This window comes from Microtus oregoni, unplaced genomic scaffold, assembly GCF_018167655.1.
Source record: "Microtus oregoni isolate MIOR12 unplaced genomic scaffold, Mior012 000117F_ref0000505, whole genome shotgun sequence".
Lineage (NCBI taxonomy): Eukaryota > Metazoa > Chordata > Mammalia > Rodentia > Cricetidae > Microtus > Microtus oregoni.
This window is the reverse complement of record NW_024544746.1, coordinates 1,582,501-1,604,726: the sequence shown is the minus strand read 5'-3', so window position 1 is coordinate 1,604,726 and position 22,226 is coordinate 1,582,501. Positions and strand designations below refer to the sequence as shown.

The window sequence follows — 22,226 nt, the reverse complement described above, 5'->3', positions numbered from 1 at the left end:
CTCACAACCATCTGTAATGGGGTCTGGTGCCCTCTTCTGGCCTGCAGGCAAACACACAAACAGAATATTGTATACATAATAAATAAATAAATATTTTTAAAAAAAAAGATTCTCAAGACTAGTCATTGTCACAAAGAAACCTAGACCCGGGAGAGACCTGCACTCCGAAAGCTCTCCACATCTGTCTTGGAGGAAACCCAGCAAGGCCAAGCCAAAGCCATCCTTAAGTTCTACTTGGGGCAGGAATTGGCCCTAAGACAGTTCAAGTCAAGGCAGGTCTCATGATGAGGTTTTCAGAAGGGCATATGGAGGCCTGGCGGTGGTGGCGCACGCCTTTAATCCCAGCACTCGGGAGGCAGAGGCAGGTGGATCTCTGAGTTCGAGACCAGCCTGGTCTACAGAGCTAGTTCCAGGACAGGCTCCAAAGCCACAGAGAAACCCTGTCTCAAAAAAAAAAAAAAAAAAGAAGAAGGGCATATGGATATGTTCCTGCGGTACTTAGGGTGATGGGGCCCCTACCAGGCTCGGACTGGGAGGACCTCTCACACAATGTTCTTTGAGAACATACTTCATAGGTAGCTACTCTACTCTCCCCCGCCAGGTTCTAGAGAACGACACAGTCAGTGTGCAGTGGCTGTCAGTGGCCATGTAGGCAGGTGGCAGTGGGACAAGATAGACAACTTTGCAGGCCAGGCAGAAGGAGGAGGGTTTTAATGGCTTGGTGGCATCAGGAAGGCTATCATTGGGAGGCTGCCTGTGCTCACAGCCACCTGCATGCCATGTGTACACCTGCACCAGCACAGGCTCCAAGCACCGAGGCGGAAGCACTCTTGGGTCCCCTGCAGGAGGTTGAGGCTTAGTCCTTGAGGTTATAGTTGCGGATCCTGGGATGCCGCGGCTGCTGGCAGTTTGTAGGTTTAGCTGGACGAGACTTGCTGGGTCTGGGATGTGTGGCTTTAGGCTGCGCTTCCATCTTTAGCCCTTTGACAGCAAAGGGGTTTTGCATGGTGACAGGGCTCTGGTCGACCTTCTGGAGACAGCTGGCTCCTGGAGATGCTGGGCACTCTGTAGGGAAGAGGCAGAAAAAAGTGCAGGTCAGGGGCATAAGGAAGCGGAGGCGTGCGTGCGTGCGTGCGTGCGTGCCCAGAGCTGGTCATACACCTGTGAGCACTCATTCTGTTTTCCTTTGCAGGAGCCCATAGAGGCCAGTAGACTCCTCCCCCCATAATGACCTAGCCCTAGCTAGTGGCAGCAATTGTGTTGGATCCTGACTGGGGTGCAGTTTAAGAGGTCTTTGTGGGCATGGGCTCCATATATTCTTGGCAGATCCTGGGCCTGCCTCTCCCCCCAGCACACAGAAACAAAACAACAAAAACACCCTGACCTGCTGTGTCCATTTCCTAAGGGGATGGGGCAGGTGGCCCCACCTCCCGTTCATGACAGATCACCCCATGGAGAGTCCAGTCAGTTGACCCGTGTCAGGGCCTGAGTAGATAGGGGGTGTTCATGAACACTTCCAACATTCGTGACAGAGCTGCACTGTGCAGGTAAACACAGCATCCCTGCCAGTGTCCACTTACGCCATGGTATAGCGAGCATTTTCCTGCTGCTGCCAGCACCCAGACTTAACGGGCAAGCCACATCTAGGTTTTGTAGGTGACCATCTGTATTTGACCTTTTCTGTCTTTTGAGTCTTTGACACTAAAAGTGCATTTCTTGCCAGGTGGTGGTGGCACACACCTTTAATCCCAGCACTTGGGAGGCAGAGGCAGGCATATTTCTGTGAGTTCGAGGCCAGCCTGGTCGACAAGTTCCAGGACAGGCTCCAAAACTACAGAGAAACCCTGTCTCAAAAACTCATAAAAAAAACCCCACAAAACCCCCCAGCATTTCTTTTGTGAGACATTATTTCACTTCCCTAAAGACCTGTCCTTTCTCTCTGGCGGCCTGGCCCAGCAGACAGGAAACTTCTGGTTTACTTGGAGCTGGGGCTTTTGCATTTGGGGGAGCGGGGAAGACAGGGTTTCTCTGTAGTTTTGGAGCCTGTCCTGGAACTCGCTCTCACAGACCAGGCTGGCCTTGAACTCACAGAGATCCGCCTGTTTCTGCCTCCTGAGTACTGGGATTAAAGGCGTGTGCCGCCACTGCAAGCTGGGACTTTTGCATTTTTATACTTTTTTCTTTTTAGGCAGGCTCTTACTGTGTAGCCCTGGTTTACCTGGAACTCACTATGTAAACTGCCTGGCCTAGAAATTGGGTATCCAGCCAGGTGGTGGTGGCTCACACCTTTAATCCCAGTAATCAGGAGGCAGAGACAGGCAGATCTCTGTGAGTTCAAGGCTGGCCTGGTCTACAGAGTGAGTTCCAGGACAGGCCCCAAAGCTACAGAGAAACCAAGTCTTAAAAAACAAAACAAAAAAATTGGAATCCACCTGCCCCTGCTTCCCAAATGCAGAGATTAAAAGCAGGCAGCACCATGCGCTCGGCATTTTATAACAGTCTAGTGGTTTGGGGACCTAACCCCACTGCTTGCCAGCCTTGCAGGCTGGGAGGTGATAGGCACGGTTTGCTCAGCATTGATGAGTTCACCTCTCTGACCCCCATGGACCTGGCACATGCTGAATGGGTATTGAGTAGGGTAAGAGTCAGTTCAGCCACACAGTGCCCAGTTTAATCCACTGTGCAGTGGGCAGGGGCTTCAGGGAAGTGACAGGCAGATGAGCGCCCTCCACCCTGCTTCCCATCCTGCATTCCTTTCTGCTTTGCTGTGTGTGTGTGTGTCTCTTTTTCTTGTGTCTGTCTCTTAAAATTAGGGTCTTGCTTTGTAATCCAGGCTGGCTTTAAACTCACAACAATCCTCCTGCTTCAGCTTTGTGAGGGCTGGGGTTACAGATAGGTCATACTATGTCCAATTTTCTTTTTTTTTCTTTTTTTTAATATTTTTATTTATTTATTATGTATACAGCATTCCTTCCATGTATGTCTGCAGGCAGAAGAGGGCACCAGACCCCATTACAGATGGTTGTGAGCCACCATATGGTTGCTGGGAATTGAACTCAGGACCTTTGGAAGAACAGTCAGTGCTCTTAACCTCTGAGCCATCTCTCCAGCCCCCTATGTCCAATTTTCTGAGGAAACTTTTTTGTTTTGTTTTTCAAGACCAGGTTTTTCTGTGTAGCCCTGGCTGTCCTGGAACTCACTCTGTAGACCAGGCTGGCCTCAAACTCACAGAGATCTGCACGCCTGCCTCTGCCTCCTGAGTGCTGGGATTAAAGGTGTGCACCACCATCCAGCTTGAGGAAACTTTGAAACACCTAGAACCAGCAACCTCATTAGGGCCATTTCTGTTCTAGCTCCTGATGAACCAGGCTCTGCTACCTGACTCAGGAGCCTTCTGGGAGCCTGAGCACTGCTGCTGCTGTGTCTGGTTCTCCAAACCCAGATACACAGATGCTCCCACCCCATCTGTCTCCCAGTCACTAGCTGCCATGTCACCCGGTGAGTCTCCCAGAAGACATCATGGAGGGACAGGAATCACAGACAGGGCAAAGGCCAAGGAAGGAAGCAGCCCAGCCCAGCTAGGGGTCACAGTGGAGCTGTGCACGGCTCATGCCGGTGTCACTGAGAGCTGAGCAGACCCAGAGCTAGGAGGGTTGACTTGAACTGTTCTGCACAGGTCTGCTTAGAAGAAGAACAGAACACTCTGCTTTTCAGAGTCCTCCCTGTGGGAGGGGAGGAGGTACCTGGCCTAACTCCCAGGCTTTCGGGGCTGGGAGCCCCAGCCTGCTACTCTGTAGGGGAGGCATGACAGTAGGTAGCATGTCCAGCCTGTCTGAGGCCCTAGTCCCTGTGACCAGAGGTTGGTTCCACCTGTGCTGACCAGTAACTTGCCTGTAAAACCCACTCTGCCTCTCTGGGATTCTACTTCTTCACCTGGGCAGCTGAGTAGACACCAGGGAGAAATCTGGATGGAGACTGCCAGGCAGAGTCCCCTGCTCATCAGCCTCCTGATAGATCTGTCTCTGCCTGGCACTTGCTTGCGGAAAGTTCTAGTTTGTGGCTCTTAATTGAGGGAGCGGAGTTGGAGCCTTACGGATCCGTGTGTGGGGTCACTGCAGCTCATGGCACGTCACCAGTGAACACTGGATCCTGGGGTCTGGGGGGGGGACGGACCGCTGACAGTGTTTGGACTGGAGATGGGCTTGGCTCTGTCTGCACTGGGGCACCGAGATGTCTGACTACCAAAGGGCAGTACTTTCTGAGCCTCAGCTCTGGCCCCAGCAGCCATCTTCAAAGCTACTATCCCAGCTGCTTGGCTCCAGGATGTCATGTGACCTCCCAGCTCTATGGTTGCCCTGATGTGGCTTTCCAAAGGACAGGACTCAGTGAGGTCTCCAAAACCTGTCTTGGGGCTGAGGAGGGCTTGCCCTGGGCCCTGACTGCAGCCCAGGACTCAGTCTAAGCTGTGTTCCTGGGCCCAGCTGACATTTCCAGGTCATCCTGAGCTTGGCTGCTCCAGCCAGCCCGACTTCGGGGGTTAACCAGCCCTCACTGCGACCTCTCCTGTCCCCATGGGACCTATGTGCACCCCAGATCTCTTTTTTCAACATGAGCTCCTCTTTCCATCCTGCTTATCGATCAGGTCGCATTACACCCTCTGGCCCTTCGAACGCTCGGAGGCTCCCTACCACAGTTTGGCCTGCACGGGTGAATACAGCCGGCGTTCCCATTCCTGTCCCAGACCCCTGCCTCATGCCTCACCATGGGGAACCCAACGCTGCATGGCCAGCACTTGGGCTCCGTTCACAGGACTGCTGACCACCATGTCCCCTGAGCTCTGTACAGCAGAAGAGCAAGGACCTCAGCTAAAGCCACTGCCATGGAGTTCAGGAAATGGAGCCTGGGTGGTGTGGTCCCACCATCCCTCCTGAAGGTTACTTCGCCAGGCGTGGACACTGGGCCTCTCTTTCTTGCTGTCCTGCCTACAGCAAGTCATCGTATAGGGAACACCTACAGAGAGTGGCTGTGCCTACCAAGTACTTGCCTCTTTAACAACCTGTTCTGATTCTAATTCTGCCTCTGCAGGGGGTGGGGGACAGGGTTGAGGACAGCAGTGACAGCTGCAGGAGGAGCTGTACTGTGAGGTGGCCTGAGAACTGGCTTGGGAAGACACAATAGTGTGGGCAGAAAGAGAGAGAGAGAGAGAGAGAGAGAGAGAGAGGTGGGGAGGTGTCTGGGCATCTGTGAACCTGCTTCAGGACCCTCACGTGTGGAATTCCATGTGTGTTCAGGTGCTGTGTAGCTCAGATTTCTCTGCAGATGGCTGACTTGATGAAATGACAGGAACTTTTGCAGGGTCTATCAGCTTGAGACTCCTGAGCATCTTAGGCTATGTCAGAGCAGGTCAAGGCTGGTGAGGGACTGTGAGGCCCTCGGTGATGGCTACACTGTGGGCAGCGAGCAAGCCCCTCGGTACCTGCATCTCACCTCACTGTGGCACCTCAGGGTTGTGGCATCTCAGGGCTGCTGTGTCTTAGCTTTTCTCTGCTTTCCTGGCCCAGGACAGCTGAATGTGGCAATCTTCCCCTCATCTACCAGTGTGGCCTTATGGGGAGAGGCTGTGCTGGCCACGTTGACACAGGCTGCCCAGCTTGCTCAAGACATTATGGGCGTCTGGCCAGGTCAAAGGCCTCCTCTGAAATCATTCTCTGCAGTCCTGGCCAATGACCCTTTGGACCCCATGAGCTGATTTCTGTCCCCCCAGGAAGGAGAGGCAGAGGATGACATGCCTGTAGCACATGCAGGGAGGGTACACTAACCCAGGCAGCAGGCCTGAGGGCCAGGGCCAGAGGCACAGGCTGTGCTCTGGGACCTGGGAATGCCTCTGCCACCCTTTCAGCCCTCAGCTTCGGCATGCCACTCTGTGAAGGACGGACGGGAGACCTACTTACTAGACGGGACGTGGGGGGCACCTCAGGGAGAGGCCAGCTTTATCCAGCCTAAGGCAAAACGTCCTGGGTCCACAGGACCAGTGGACAGGATTGCTTTGCAGTTTCCAGGACAAACGGGCTTTGCCGAGCTGGGGGAGGGGTGCTCAGGGACTGTATGAAGGTAGCCATTGTTCAGTGTTATGCTTCTCTGGTTTAGGGATGCAGGATCAGTACTACAGATTAGTGAGCCAGTGTCTACACTGAGGTGAGGGTCCTCCTGGGAGCACTGAGGCTCCCTCCACACCAGTGAGTGCTCGTGATGTTTCAAGGACAGGCAGGATAGCTACAGGGCCTGAGTCACCATGAGGAGAGGGGAGGTTTCTGGATCCACAGGCTGGGCCCCTGCGTCAGTCTCAAAGATAGGAATTCGCGTGGCGTCTAAGATGAATAGGTGTTCCCAGGCAGTGGCCTCTCCCTCCCTTCCTCTGTACCTTCTTGAGTCATGCGCACACTGGCTTAGGGGCACTTGATGCTTCCACGTGTTTGGGTTTTTGTTTGTTTGTTTGTTTTGTTTGTGTGTGTTTTCTGAGACAAATTTTCTCTGTTTATATAACAGTCCAGGCTGTCTTGGAACTCGCTCTGTAGACCAGGCTGGCCTCGAATTTACAGAGATCCACCTGCCTCTGCCTCCCTAGGGCTGGGATTAAAGGCGTGCTGTGTGTTTTGTTTTTTCGAGACAGGGTTTCTCTGTGTAGCCATGGCCATCCTGGACAACCAGGCTGGCCTCAGACTCACAGAGATTCATCTACCTCTGCCTCCTGAGTGCTGGGATTGGAGGCGTGCGCCACGAAACTGGCTCATGCTCTCCATGCTGGAGGCCAGAGGCCACTGTCCTCAGGGCCGGGTCAGATTCCTTGACAGGCCACTGGGGCCTCTGGTCACTAGGACACTGCAGGGAGGTGGCATCTGCTGGGTTCCAAATGTTTGACCCCCATCTGTCTCCACCCCACTATAGGTGGCAGCAGGGTCCCCGTATCCAGCTCTGCTACACAGTGACATGAACTTTGCAGATTATTTATAGTTTAAGCCATAGAATGAAGTTTGCTGTCAGCCTGTTACTGGTGTTCCATTTTAGACAAAAGTCAACGGTGCCATAGTGGACACGGTGTCTGTCTTCAAGCCACAAGAAACACACCAAGAAAACACCAACCCCTAATTTCTCCAGAACCCAAACAACCTCTCACTTGTAGTTCTCAGGGACAAGCCTGACAGGGACGTGGCCTTTGGCCCTTCTAGACTGATTAGTTCAAATTTAATTAGGAAGGGCACATTTCCTAATCCTGAGCATGAGTGAAATGTTTTATCGGAAACTTGCTGCCAGGGTACCCAGCTAGTTACCCGAGAGCTAGCTCCTGTTGCCTGGGCTGTGAGGAAGTCAGGAAGCAGGTAGGTGCCTGGTTGTGTGTGTGTGTGCGTGTGTGCGTGGTGTGTGTGTGTGTGTGTGGTGTGTGTGTGTGTGTGGTGTGTGTGTGGTGTGTGTGTGTGCTGTGTATGTGTGGTGTGTGTGTGTGTGTGTGTGTGGTGTGTGTGTGGTGTGTGTGTGGTGTGTGTGTGGATGTGTGTGTGTGTGTGTGGTGTGTGTGTGTGTGGTGTGTGTGTGGTGTGTGTGGTGTGTGTGTGGTGTGTGTGTGGTGTGTGTGTGGTGTGTGTGGTGTGTGTGGTGTGTGTGGTGTGTGTGTGTGGTGTGTGTGGTGTGTGTGTGTGGTGTGTGTGTGTGGTGTGTGTGGTGTGTGTGTGTGGTGTGTGTGGTGTGTGTGTGTGGTGTGTGTGTGTGTGGTGTGGTGTGTGTGGTGTGTGTGTGGTGTGTGTGTGGTGTGTGTGGTGTGTGTGTGTGTGTGTGGTGTGTGTGGTGTGTGTGTGGTGTGTGTGTGGTGTGTGTGGTGTGTGTGTGGTGTGTGTGGTGTGTGTGTGTGGTGTGTGTGTGGTGTGTGTGGTGTGTGTGGTGTGTGTGGTGTGTGTGTGTGGTGTGTGGTGTGTGTGTGTGAAGGGAGACAGTGGGAGGGAGATGTGCACTCCTTGCTCCTCCATTGCTGACTTCAGGGCGCAGTTTTCAAGGGTAAGGATGAAGGGCAGCACTGTTGACCTGGGGTCAGACTCAACCCAAACTCTCCTGCATCTTCATTTTGAATTGTAAACAGAACTTTTCAGGTACTACAGGTATATAGGTTCTTATAGGTGGAGGGAGGCCGGGCGGTGGTGGTGCATGCCCTTAATCCCAGCACTCGGGAGGCAGAGGCAGGTGGATCTCTGTGAGTTCGAGGCCAACCTGGTCTACAAGAGCTAGTTCCAGGACAGCTCCATGCCTACCGAGAAACCCTGTCTTGAAAAAGAAACCCCAAAAAACAAAACAAAACAAAGCAAAAAATGTGGAGAGAGAATTCTCATTTACGTTTTTGTTTTTTTGTTTGTTTTTTTGTCCTGGCTGTCCTGAAATCCACAGCTCTTGAGCTCACTGAGATCCACCTGCCTCGAGTGCTGAGATTGAAGATGAGCTCCACACCAGAACTGTCTCAGAGGCACTTCTAGAGCAGGGAGCAGTCAGGTGTGATGGTGCACACGTTTGAACCCAGCACTGGACAGGCAGAGACAGGAGGATCTCTGAGTTCCTGGCCTGCCAGAGTTACATGGTGAGACCCTGTCTTTTTGTTGTTTGAGACAGGGTTTTTCTGTATAGCCCTGGCTGTCCTGGAAGTCAGAGATCTGCCTGCTGCCGCCTCCTAACTGCTGTGAGTAAAGTCGTGGCCACCACCACCTGGCAGAGAGATCCCAGAGAAAGAAATGTCAGGAAATAGTCGTCTTACCTTCTCCAAATTATCTGTAAGATTAGAAAAGGACTGAGAGCCGGCCCGATGACACATACCTGTAACTCGAGAACTTGGGAGGCAGAAGTAGTAGGGTCATGAGTTCAAGCCTAGCCTGGCTTAGATAGTCTTAACTCAAAAATCCAAAAATAGCTGGGAAGTGGTGGCGCACCCCTTAAATCCCAGCACTCAGGAAGCAGAGGCAGGTGGATCTCTGTGAGTTCAAGGCTAGTCTGGTCTACAGAGCGAGTTCCAGGAGTAAACTCCATAGCTATTGAGAAACCCTGTCTCGGAAAAACAAAAATTCAAAATTGGAGGACTGAGAAATGGCTCAATGGGTAAAAGTGCTAGTTGTATAAGTCTGCAACCTGAGTCCAATCCCCAGAACCCATGTGAAGGAGGGAGCTAACTCCACTAAGTTGTCCACGTGGGTGAGGGGTATGCAAGCTCTGTGCCCCCAGACACACACATACACATACCACCACCACCACCACAATAATAAATACATGAACCAGTACAACTGTACGTAGGTAAAAAAACAAACCAAACAACAGAAAAACAGGCATGGTGGCGCCTGCCATAATCACAGCCCTGTGGAGGTGGAGGTAGGAAGTTGCGAGTTCAAGGTCATGGTTATACAGCAAGCTCAAGACCATCTTGGGGGGTATGAGACCCTGTCTCAAAACCATAAAACATATACAGGCAAAAACAAACAAAAAAGCCAAATCAATACTAAGAGCATATCACAGCAGAGTCAAGTTCACAGCGGCCTCACACCAGGTCTGCAGTGGCTTCGACCCTCACTTGAGCGTAAAGTGCTGGGCAAGGTTTAAGACCTGTCTGTGATGACATAGCTCTATAAACCAGGGCTATAAAGTACCATTTTACAGTGCTGGGGGCAGAACTCAGGCTTTGTGCATGCTGAGCACACACTCCGGCCCAGCTAGGAGAAACGCTCAGCTGATAAAGGTCCCATTGAGAAGCAGACAGCAATCATCACATTTAGAAACTTCAGCCTAATCCCCTTCAGTTTAGGATACAACACAACTACTGTGGCCACTCCTGTTACCATGGTGCTCGGAGGCCCAGCCAGCTCTGTAAGAAAAGGAAAAGGAGTGTATGGATTGGAAGGAAGACATCATCATCCACTCAGGAGAAAGACTCAAAGCCAGATTGTAAAGGCCTATTCAGGGGCTGGGCAGGCGGCTCCACCCACACTCCAGAACCTCTCTGCAGCAGTTGTAGGACCGAACAGGCCTGCCACCACCTTGCAATAAAATTTTCCTGGCACAGCCCCAGGTGTAGCGTCCGGGCCTGGATGGGAACACTCCTCAGGGCCGGGTACCTGCTCACCAATCTAGGAAGCTAATTCTGATGCTTGCTTTATACCCTGGTTTTTAAAGTTCAAGTTCCCATTTTTTTCAAGATGAATCTCCAGACCAGTTTTTCACTTAAGCTGTTCTGGGGGGAGGGGGCTTGGGCTCCTCCACTGGCTCTGTCCTCAGGGCTCTTCTAAACTCCCAGGATGCTGGGGCTCTTAGCCTGCTGTCTGCTATAATGACCTCCCTTGGTGTCCCTAAGTGCCACAAAGGAAAACAATTAAGAAATCCCTAGTGGCTTGATGAGAATTATAAGCATCCTGTTAGGATCTGCAGTGGCCACCAAACAACGCACTCAGCAGGATAAGGCACTTCCTACACAGACTTGTCTGGATTTTGTCTGCCGTGGTGAGCCATCTCTCAGGCCCCTTAAGTCATTTTTATTAAGGAGTAATTAACATACAATGGTGGGCATCTTTCTAGAACTTCCTGGCAATTCATCTACTTTTTTTTTTTTTTTTTTTTTTTTTTTTTTTTTTTTTTGGTTTTTCGAGACAGGGTTTCTCTGTAGCTTTGGAGCCTGGGATTAAAGCCTTTGGAGTGCTGGGATTAAAGGCGTGCGCCACCACCGCCCGGCAATTTATCTATTTTGTAAAGTGTGTACTCAAACACTTCAGTAAGTTTGGTTTTCCTTTTTCTTGAGCCAGAGTTTCATGTGTCCCAGGGTGGCCTCAAACTTGTGATTCTGAATTTCTGATCCTCCTGCCTCTCTCTCCTGAGTGCTGGGATTATAGGTGTGTACCATCACCCTCCCTTTACCTAGTACTGGGGATTGATTCTTTTTTTGTTGTTTTTGTTTTTTCGAGACAGGGTTTCTCTGTAGCTTTGGAGCCTCTCCTGGAACTAGCTCTTGTAGAGACCAGGCTGGTCTTGAATTCACAGAGATCCTTCTGCCTCTGCCTCCCGAGTGCTGGGATTAAAGGTGTGCACCACCACCGCCCGGCTGTTTTTGTTTTTTGTTTGTTTGTTTGTTTGTTTTGGAGTACTGGGCATTGAATCCAGGACTTTGTGTATGCTAGGGCAAGCACTCTACCAACTGAGCTATTTATCCAAATCCCTTTTTATCAATTCAGATGTTCCAGATATGAGTCTAATATGTTTTTGTTTGTTTACCTGTTTTGAGACAGGCTCTCACTGAGTAGCCAAAGCTGGCTTCCAATTTGTGATTCTTCTGCCTCAGCCTCTTGAGTGCTGGGAGTACGATGTACGCTGCCAGGCCTGGTGACTTTATTTGCAGTGTTGGGGGTTAAACTGGGGCCTTCCAGGGCAGACGTAATGGCTCAATGGCTAAAAGTACTTGTTGCTCTCGCAGAAGATTGGATTCACTTCCAAGCACCCATTTGGTAATTCAAAACCCTAACTCCAGTTCAGGGGAATCCAATGCCTTCTGTCTCCCGAAGGCACCAGGCACACGTATGATGCATTCACATGCAGGTAAAGCACTCTCACATACAAATAAATCTAAAAATAAAAAATTAACTGGGGCCTTCGACAGCAGATGAGTGTGCTGTCTCTGAGCGCTCGCGCGCGCGCACACACACACACACACCGCCGGCCTTTTTAGTCTGTTTTTGTTTTAGAGACCGGGTCTCCCTAGTAGTAGCTCTGGCTGGTCTAGAACTCCCTATGCACACAAGCTGGCCTCAGACTCAGAGATCTCCCTGTCTTGCTTCCCAGGTGATGGAGTTAGAGGTGTGTGCTACCATGCCTGGCATTCTCCTTTGTTCTTGATGTGTTCCTGGGAGTGGACCATGTGATGCGGGAAGAGCAGTGCTTCCCGCCGGGCGTGGTGACTCTAGGGAAGCAGAGGCAGGTACAAGTCCCCCTCTCGTCCCCTCTCTTGCTTGTTATGTGGTACGTTTGCCAGTGTAGGTAGGCAGAGGGATATGGGGATCAGGCTACCACCAAAAGGTGGCAGTTACAGGTTCTTCCTAGGGGCCTTCTCAACTTGCTGAATTGTTTGGTTTTGAGAGAGTGTCTCTGTTGCCCCAGCCAGCCTAGAACTAAAGTCTCTCCCACTGTCTCAGCCTCCTCGATGCCAAAATTACAGGGCTGAGAAATCAGACCCTGGTTGAATTTATTGTTTTTTAATTAATTAAAATTTAAACATTTAAAAAATCTTCATGTGTATTTGCATGAGTTTATGTGCATCACATGCACGCAGAGGCCAGAGGGTTCTGCATCCTGGCACTAGAGTGGAATTACAGGCAGCTGTGAGCTGTCATGTCGGGGCTGGGAACCCAGTCTCAGGCCTGTGTAAGAACAGTCAGTGCTCTTAACCACCGAGCCATCTCTCCAGCCAGCTGTGTTTCAGTGATCATATTATCACCATCATATCACTATTGTTGTGCGGGCATTTGTATAGGTGTGTGTGACTCCAAGTGCACACATGTGGAGGTTAGGGACAACTTTCAGGACTCGGTTATCTCTCTCTCTCTCTCTCTCTCTCTCTCTCTCTTCATTTGTTTTGGTTTTTGAGACAGGATTTCTGTGAGGCCTGGCTGTACCTGCCTCTGCCTCCAGAGTGTTGGAATTAAAGCCTTACCACCACTCCTGAGAAGTTCTTACCATCGCAGGCTTGGGCCATCAGGCTAGTGGGGCAGGCACTTGTTTTACTTGCTGCCCCAACTTGAAGTTTTGAATGGCTGTTGTTTTCAGACCACGGCTCACTGGGATTACATGTGCCACAATGCCCCATTGATTTTTTTTTTTGTTTGTTTGTTTCAGACAAAATCTCACCATGAACTCTGCCTGTCCTGGAACTTACTCTGTAGACCAGGCTGGCCTCAAACTCACAGAGATCCACCTGCCTCTGTCTCCTGAATGCTGGATTTTTTTCCTTTTTGGGTGGTGGTTCAAAACAGGGCTTCACTGTGTAGCCCTGGCTGTCCTGGAACTCGCTATATAGACCAGGCTGGACTCAAATTCAAAGAGTCACCCGTCTCTGCCTCCCAAGTGCTAGAAAGGACGCATTACAATTGACTGCACATTTAAAAAAAAAAATCATGAACATTTGTGACTTTTTTTTTTTACATCTAAGCTTTCAGGAAAATGTTTACGACAAGGCTAGTGTGGTGGTTCACACACTTAATGCCAGCACCAGAGTCAGAGGCAGAGGGATCTCTGTGAGTTTCAGGTAAGCTGAGTCTACACAGTGAGGTTCAGGACAGCCAGGGCAAACCATGTCTCAAAAAAGAAAGGAAGGAAGGGCGGAAGGGAGGGAGGGAAGGAGGGAGGACGAACAAATGAGAGGCTGGGTTTGGTGGCTTACACTGTAATTTTAGCACCTGAGAGGCGGATATACAGGAGGATTACAAGTCAAAATCAAATTAAAAGAGAGAGGCAATGTGGTTGGGCAGGGGTGAGCGTTGAGTTGGAAAGATCCTCACCTTCCATCCGATTCCCTCAGTACTGGGCACAGGGTCACTGTAATTCAAACCTCCAACACATCCGGCTGTGGGTGACATTACAACTCCTGGTCAGCCCCCTACGGCTTCCACCTCAACTACTTCCCTGCCCATGGGCCTGGGAGGAAAGCCCATGCAGGTTCATGGACCTTACCTATTTTCTTTGATGGTGGTGTCTGAATATCACCTCCATCGGGAAGGTAGCTGAGACCTGGGTTCTCTTTACAGATTCTTCATGCGTTTTACAAAAGTCTTGTTTCCGTGTATTCATGAATACAGTCAATTCGATTGAGAAAATTCTGCCTTTGGCCTCTTGGTCAGCTTTACAAGCAAAATGCGTGTAGGCTCCGGTGCAAACACTGGAGTCAGCATGGCTGCGGTACCCAAACTCAGCCACACGTCTTGTGGCATCATGGCATAGTGAGTGCTTTGGTCTTTGTCCCTATTTCCTGGTGCATAATTGCTAACATCATAATGGAGTCATGCCTTAGTATCCACAGGGGCTCAGCTCTAGGCCAACTCCCTCCCCCACACTAATATATACCCTAGTCCCCATACAGAATGTCCATGTGTTTGCCTGGAAGTCTTGAATAAGCCCACTGACTCTAAATCAGCTCTCTTGAGTTCATATAATCTCTTTCTTTTCTGAGACAGGGTTTCTCTATGTAACCCTGACTGTCCTGGAACTCGCTCTGTAGACCAGGCTGACCTCAGACTCAGAGATCAGCCTGCTTCTGCCTCCTGTGTGCTGGGATTAAAGGTGTGCACCACCAACATCGGCTCCATAATTTCTCATACAATATAATGTTCTCCCAATAAATACCTGCTGTACTGTGTTACTGGAGATGATAGAAAAAGGTATGTACATGTTTAATAAAATTCAGCTTTAAAAAGCAACTTTTGCTTTATGGTGGTGGTGCAGGCCTTTAATCCCAGCACTTGGGAGGCAGAGGCAGGAGGATCCCTGTGAGTTCCAGGCCAGCCTGGTCTACAGAGAGAGTTCTAGGACAGCCAGGGCAGCATGGAGAAATCCTGTCTCTAAAAAACGAAAAAAGAGAGAAAGAAAGTATTAAGGTGTGGTGTACGGTCCCTGGAGATAAAGCTAGGGAAGTTGTAGCTCAGCGCGGTGGCTCACACCTGTTTTTGCTTCAGCACTTTGGAGGCCAAGACAGGAAGACTTACTGCCTAAATTGGAATTACGGGCCTTAGCTAAAAAGGTTATTTCAGTTACTTTCCTTGCTGGGGATGTAGCTCAGTGGTCGTACCTGCCTATAGTGTACACGATCCCGGGCTCAATCCGCTCAGCACTGCAGAATTAACTGACTAGATAAATGACTTTCTTTGTAAGGCTGACCTTGGCAGCTAGAAAGGTGGGAAAGTAGCTGATTACAGAGCACTGGTTCACTTCAGGAAGGCTGTTTGGAGGAAGGATTAGGGCTGAAAGTGGCCTGTTTGGGAATTATTTGGGAAATAGGTCTGGGAGGCTTTACGTTGGCCAGGGACCGTGGCCTCAGCAATTCCATGCTGACATTTAGCTTGGTCTGCAGACCCATGGCGAACCCCAGAAGTGCCCTGTTATTCCTGCACACCTGCTTTGCCGCTGGGTCCCGAATCACCACCAGCTGGGGCTGGGAGCCCTTTCCTCCGTCTTGGGCCATCGCTTCTGGGCTCCTTTTTTCCCTCTAGAGATTTTATTTTTATGTGTGCTTTGTCTGCACGTATGTAGACGCACCAGGTGTGCTGTGCTCTAGTTTTGGAAGCACACTCAGGATTGCTGTGTCCTGCCTGCCTCACAGACAATTTCATCTGGAACACTCCTTGTTGAGATGTCTACTTTACCTTAATCCTTCCACAGAGAAATTAGCCTAAAGCAGCTGTGTTAGCCCGTCAGTTATTTTTCCATTGCAGGATTCTTGGTTTTCTTTTTTGTTTGTTTTTGGAGACAGGGTTTCTCTACGTAACAGTTTTGGCTTTGTAGACCAGGCAGACCTTGAACTCGCTGAGATCTGCCTGCTTCTGCCTCCCAAGTGCTGTGATTATAGGCGTAGACCACCACCATAAAGCAAAAATTGCTTTTTAAAGATGAATTTGTATTAAACATGCCACCACCACCCAACCTGATTCTCGGCTTTCTTAATCTGTCTTTAGTTTTTTTTTTAAAGAGAGGTGTGTGTGTGTGTGTGTGTGTGTGTGTGTGTAGGGGTCTCAGTGGTGTGGTGACCTACTTCTGTAATCTCAGCAGACAGGAGGAAGAGTTCAAGGTCACTCTGGGCTGTGTTAGACCCAGTCTTAGAAAAAAAAACTGGGTGTGGTGGCGCAAACCTTTAGCCCTAGAGCATTTGGGATATAGAGGCAGGTGGATCTCTGTGAGTTCAAGGCCAGCCTGGTCTACAAAGCCAGTTCCAGAACAGGCTTGATGGGGCTGGAGAGATGACTCAGTGGTTGAGAGCACTGGATTCTCTTCCAGAAGACTCAAGCTCTATCCTCAGCTCACAACTGTCTCTGACTCTAGTCCAGAGTGTATATGCTCTCTTCTGGCCTCAGACATACATGTAGGCAGAACATCCATGTGTACAAAATATACATGCTTCCTGTGCTGGTCAGCGACTTCTTGGTTCATTTGACCCACCTGCCTTGTTCTCAGGAGTAGTTGTGACTGACTGACTACACAGGTGTCTCTGGAGTAGCTGTGACTACACAGGTGTGTGTCACCGCCACGATGTGTAGACTCCTGAGAACTGGACATAACTGAATCTGGGCTCTTTACTCCCAGTTAGTTAACAGAGTGTTGTTGTTGTTGTTGTTGTTTTTTTGGTTTTTTTCGAGACAGGGTTTCTCTGTGGTTTTGGAGCCTGTCCTGGAACTAGCTCTGTAGACCAGGCTGGCCTCGAACTCACAGAGATCTGCCTGCCTCTGCCTCCCAAGTGCTGGGATTAAAGGCGTGCGCCACCATCGCCTGGCAACAGAGTGTTTTGATCATGACATTAGATATACTTTATTGCATGAGGTTGGAGATTATTCTCTTACACATGCCAGGCAAGACTTTTTTTGCTTGTTTTTCTTTTCTTTCTTTTTTTCTGTGTAGCCTTAGCCATTCTGGAACTCTTACCTTGGCTTCCCACATACTAGGATGACACACGTGTGTCTCCGTGCTTACTTATGCGGTGTTGGCATGAATGGAACCACGGATTCTAGGTAAGCACTCCTATCAAGTGAATGTCCTCAGCCCCCTAGTGTTCTAACACCAGGGTGGATGGAACCACGGATTCTAGGTAAGCACTCCTATCAAGTGAATGTCCTCAGCCCCCTAGTGTTCTAACAAACACCAGGGTGGATGGAACCACGGATTCTAGGTAAGCACTCCTATCAAGTGAATGTCCTCAGCCCCCTAGTGTTCTAACACCAGGGTGGATGGAACCACGGATTCTAGGTAAGCACTCCTATCAAGTGAATGTCCTCAGCCCCCTAATGTTCTAACACTGAGCTACATTCAGGCCATAGTGGCTTCTGTCTGTCTGTCTGTCTATCTATCTATCTATCTATCTATCTATATCTATATAATTTGATTTTTTTCCTTCAGAGGCTCTAGCTGTCGTGGAACACATTCTTTTCTTTTTATCTTTTCTTTTTTTTTTTTTTTGAGACAGGGCTTTTTTGTCCTGGAACTTGCTCTGCAGACCAGGCTGGCCTTGAACTCACAGAGGTCCGCCTGCCTCTGCCTGTGGGGTTAAAGGACTGCACCGCCACACCTAGCTGGGCATTTTCTTGCATCACTGAACTTCCCTTCTGTTTCTCAAAGAAGCCTGGGCTGCCATCTAGGCACCTGAAGACCTCCTGCAGCGGCTCCTGCTGTGCCACATTCCCTGGGAATGTCCCTTGCATTGTCTGGAGCCTGAGCACCCCAACCTGGCAGAGTTCTGGAGACTTCTTTTTATTAGCATTTTTTTCCTCTTCCTCCCCTTAACTCTTCTTTAGGTCTCTCTCCCTGTTTCTTGAGGTCTCAGCTATATACCCTATGCTGACTTAAAATGTTTTTTGGGGGGGTTGTTGGGACAGAGTCCCACGTGTGGTCCTGGCTGACCTTGATCCTGTGGCGTCCTCTTGCACTCTGGTGGACAAACAGAGCCCTGGGCAGGCCCGACAGGGCTCCAGCACCCAGGGAGCCTTCAGCCCCCAGCCTCACGTGTGGATGTGTCGTAGGGTATTGAAGGCTCTTGTCTGCATAGTTCCTCTCTTTCTTTAGACTTGGCCTCAACTGCCACCCTTCCCTGCCTCTCCAAGTTCCGTTCTCCATCTCCTCAGCCTGTACCGCCTGCTCACCACTGTTCCTTGCAGCCCAAAGTGGCCTCCATTCAGATGACCTGGTGACCTGGAATTGGCCTCTGTCCCTCTACCCAGGGTGCTGGCAGTGATGCCCATCCTCCTATCTGCACACAGCTGTTTGGTATCTCGGCGAATCTGGTTCTTATCACCACAGCTTGCTAAGCAGGAGTGAGTGCCAGACATTCTATAGCCCTAGAATAAATACCACTAAAAAGCAAGCCAATGTGATTATTTCTAAACGTATTTGCTTTGTTTCAGAAGTGACTTCAACATGTTGCTTTCCTGAGTGGCTATCATCATTTCCTCGTAACCATTTCAAAAAACCAACAGATCTCGGAGGCACTGAGCCTCAGCATTGTGGAGTCTCCTTCGCCCTGAAGGAATTCAGCGCAGGCAGCAAACAGGTTGCTCGTTCGCTTCAGGATCTGTACGGTTTGCTTGATTCATTTTTTCTAAAGCACTTTTTTCCCTTTTTTTTTTTTTTTTATAAAAAAATACTTTTAAGCCGGGCGGTGGTGGCGCACTCCTGTAATCCCAGCACTTGGGAGGCAGAGACAGGCGGATCTCTGTGAGTTCGAGGCCAGCCTGGTCTACCAAGGGAGTTCCAGGACAGGCTCCAAAGCTACAGAGAAACCCTGTCTCGAAAAACCAAAAAAAAAAAAAAAAACAAAAAAAACTTTTATTGTATGTGAGATTGTGTTGGAACCCCAGCAACTGGAGTCCTGACAACTGTAAGCCGCTATGCGGGTGTCTGGACTCAAACTCGGGTTCTCTGGAAGAACAGCCAGTACTCGTAACTACGGAGCCACCTCTCCAGCGCTTGCACTGGTTCTGCAGAGGCAGATCCGAGACGCGGTGGGGTATGCACAGGCCTCAGAGAAGTGTCACTGGCAGAAGGCTCCCATCCAGGAGCAGGGACCAGGCTACAGGCAGAGATGCCGAGAAACAGGGAGGAGCCTTGGTCTCTTGGCTGTGGAGCAAGGCCTCTGTGAGGGTGGGCCGGGGGACGTGACCCAGGTCTGCACAGGGCTCTCTGCCCTCCCAGAGCTGTTCCCAGGCTCTTCTTGGTCTGTATAGCTCACCCTGGCTACCAGGCCGTATGCCCACCTTCCCTGGGTTACTGAGACCTAGGGGACTCTGTCCATTCTCCTGTGTGAGGAGCAGGCGGGAAAGGAATGCGGTGTTCTGGATTGGCTTACACAGTCACGCGCTGTTCTTGGAGGCCCCGTCCCCAGCTCTTCACTTGGGTTTCCTTATCACAAATATGCATCACACCAGTGCATTACTGTCTCCCACGAGGACGTCTTGGCTGCTCTCCTGAGCTCTCCTGTGTTTCACAAGAGACACCAAGCGCCTGTGGAGGCCAGACAGTGGCAGGTCTGCTAACAGGGACTCCAGGTTAAGAAGCGTCAGAGGAGGGCAGGTTGGGGCTAAGACTAACAGATCAGGAAGGCATCATCCTGACAGCCACACCAGCATCCTGAGGCTAGCCTGTTTGCCTGATAGGGTTAGAGCAGAGACTGCCCCGTCTTTGCTTTCCTTTAGGCCTTTTCATTTCTTTCCTCCCTGCTTCCTCTTTCTTTTCTCTCCTGTCTCCCCTCCTTCCCTTCCTTCAACAATTTTTATCTTTCGTGTGTGTGTGTGTTGCCCACCTGTATAACATATGTACCACGTGCATGCCTGGTGCCCATGGAGGTCAGAAGAAGGTGTCAGAGTGTTGGAGTTTCTGGAACTGGAGTTATGGATGGTTGTGAGCCATCATATGGGAGCTGGAATTGACCTCAAGTCCTCTGCAAAGCAACAAGTGCCTTTAACCACTGACCCATCTCTCCAGTGCTCAAACTCAGAGATCTGCCTGCCTCTGCCTCCCAAAGTGCTGGGATCAAAGGCATGGGCCACTGTGCCTGGCTATAGCCACTACTCTTAACCGCTGAGTCATCTTGCCAGTGCTCCAGGCAGGCCGGTTTCCATTGACAGTGAGGCTGCTGTTCGGGCCTACGAGGCTGTCCAGTGAGACGGAGGCCAGCCTGGCTGCAGGAGTGTGCTGCTTCCCAAAAACTTCTGGGATTAGCCTGTAAATGGTTTAACTCATGAAGTGCTAATGTTCAAACATGAACATTTTAATTTAATTAAGTTTTTAAGTTTTAAAAAAAGATTTATTTGTATAGATATTCTTCCCTGCATGTTAAGTGTGTGCACTGGATGTACGTCCAGTCAGAAAAGGGTGTCGGATGCCCTGGAACTGAAGTTAGAGACGGTTGTGAGCAGTGACAGGAGTGTTGGGTTGGGAATCAAATCCAGGTCCTTGGTAGGTAAAAGAAACAGGGTTGGGTTTTGTTTGTTTGTTTGTTTTTTTCTAAGCTATCTCTCCAGCCCTCCCCCCCTCTCTGTGTAGCCCTGGCTGCCCTAAAACTTGCTCTGCAGACCAGGCTGGTATCAAACTCAGAGAGATCCACCTACCTCTGCCTCCTGAGTGCTGGATTACAGTATCTTAATTTTTATTGTATTTTATTGATGTTTTGCCTGTACGTCTGTGTGAGGGTGCTGGATTCTGGAGTTACAGACAGTTGTGAGCTGCCATGTGGGTGCTGGGAATCGAACCCGGGTCCCCTGGAAGAACAGTCAGTGCTCTTAACGGCTGAGCCTTCTTTCCAGCCTCAATATCTTAATTTTCTTTTGAGACAGGACCTCTCTGTTATGTAGCTCTGGCTGCTCTGGAACTCCATATGTAAACCCGACTGGCTCCAAACTACAGAGAGCTTAACTACCCCCCTCAGCCTCCCAAGTGCTTGGTAAAGGTGTGTGCCTAATTAGGAATTAAGGGTTCCTAATGTTTGAGACGAGGTCTCTCACTGAGTCTGGAGCATCCTGTTTCAGCTAGACTGACTTGCTTATGCCCAAGATCTGCCATGACAGGTACATGTTGCCCATCCCCACCCCCGGCTTATTTGGGTGCTGGATCTGAACTCAGGTCCTCACATTTGATCTGCAAGCACGTTCACCCACAAAGGTATCTCCTCAGGTCACAGAAAGAACTGTTTTACAACTGGCACACACCTCTAATCCTAGCACTCCAGAGGCAGGCAGGTAGATCTTTGAGTTCAATGCCAGCATGGTCTATGGAGCAGAGTAAGTTCCAGGAAGGCCAGGGCTTACACAGAGAAGAAAAACAAACAAAAGAACTGTTTTGTTTTTGTTCTCAAGGTGAACATTTTAAAGAAATGTCTAGTTTCTCTGGAAACAGAAGCTTATTGGGTCCACAGAGCCAGGGAGGAGCCACTGTGGGTGTGCCCAGGCCCAGCCCAGTGCCCTCTTCCTGACTGCTCCCCTCTCCCCCACTCTCCTTCTCTGCTGGAAACACTCAGGCCTGGAGTGCTCTCCTGGTGAGGCCTGAGGTGGAGGGTCTGGGACAGGGAAGCTCTACAACAGGCCAGACAAGGAGCAGTTGTTGAGTTCTTTCTGTTTTTTCCTCCTGGATCTCTAAGACAAGCTTGGTGAAAGAGTGGCCACTGTTACTGTTAGCGTCTGCACAGACGCTGAGCTGTGTAAGTAGAATTTAAGAAATGGCTTTGAACTACAGGGTATTTTATCTTAATAATTCAAATGACAAACCATTTTTTTTTCTTTTGCTTTTAAACTCAAGAATGTAGCCCAGGCTAGTTTTGAATTCACTGCGTAGCCCAGGCTGGCCTTGAATTCATGATGATCCTCTTCCCTCAGCCTACCAAGGGCGAGAATTATAGGCCTGTTCCATGAGAATGAGCTAAAAAAAAATCACAACATTTTAAAGAAATAAACCAAGCCTCCCATTGCGTTGCATGATGTCCAGCCATTAGCTTGATGAGAGAAGCAGACCAACTGCAGGAGCCCGCGCTGACGGGGAGGGGCTGGGCTAGGCCCAACTAGTACCCACATTCCTCGGCACTTCCACGCCCATGACCCTCTGGCCGTGGGACAACCTTAGTCCTCCTGCTACACCTCCCTTTCCCGCCCAGTTCTGGTTGGGTCTGTGTTTTCTGGAGCTTGGGAGATCTGCATCCAGTCAGAAGCAGCTATCCGGTGACTGTGATCTGGCCTCAGTTTTCACTTGAAAATGGGGACATGGTATCTACACACCCTGCACACCTCAAACCAAGAACTTGCCTGGTACTGAGGGTCAGGCCACTCCCTCCTGGGACCCCCTCAATCCCTGGCTCCTGCAGGTATAAACCTTCGGCCCTGCCTCTAGCCTTCCAGCGCCTGTCCCTTTCCTATTAGAAGGTTCCTGTCTAGAGCACCTGTCTACCTTCCCAATTGCCCTCTGTGGCACAAATCCACATTAAACCC

At 50.1% G+C, this 22,226-nt stretch overlaps 1 protein-coding gene and 1 long non-coding RNA gene across 2 annotated transcripts in view; one reads left to right on the top strand and one right to left on the bottom strand.

Moving 5' to 3' along the window:
* Window positions 1-538: 538 nt before the first annotated feature.
* LOC121444057 (coiled-coil domain-containing protein 57-like) overlaps window positions 539-22,226 on the bottom strand; it is a 94,924-nt gene continuing 73,236 nt past the window's right edge. The window contains exon 19 of the mRNA XM_041645801.1: window positions 539-1,065. Coding sequence (XP_041501735.1) covers window positions 857-1,065 — 209 coding nt within the window. The 3' untranslated portion in view covers window positions 539-856. The remainder of the gene's footprint in view (window positions 1,066-22,226) is intronic.
* Window positions 7,357-18,086, top strand: LOC121444058. Its single transcript, XR_005973739.1, has 3 exons — window positions 7,357-7,376; window positions 16,663-16,772; window positions 17,821-18,086. It is a non-coding gene; the product is annotated as an uncharacterized LOC121444058 (long non-coding RNA).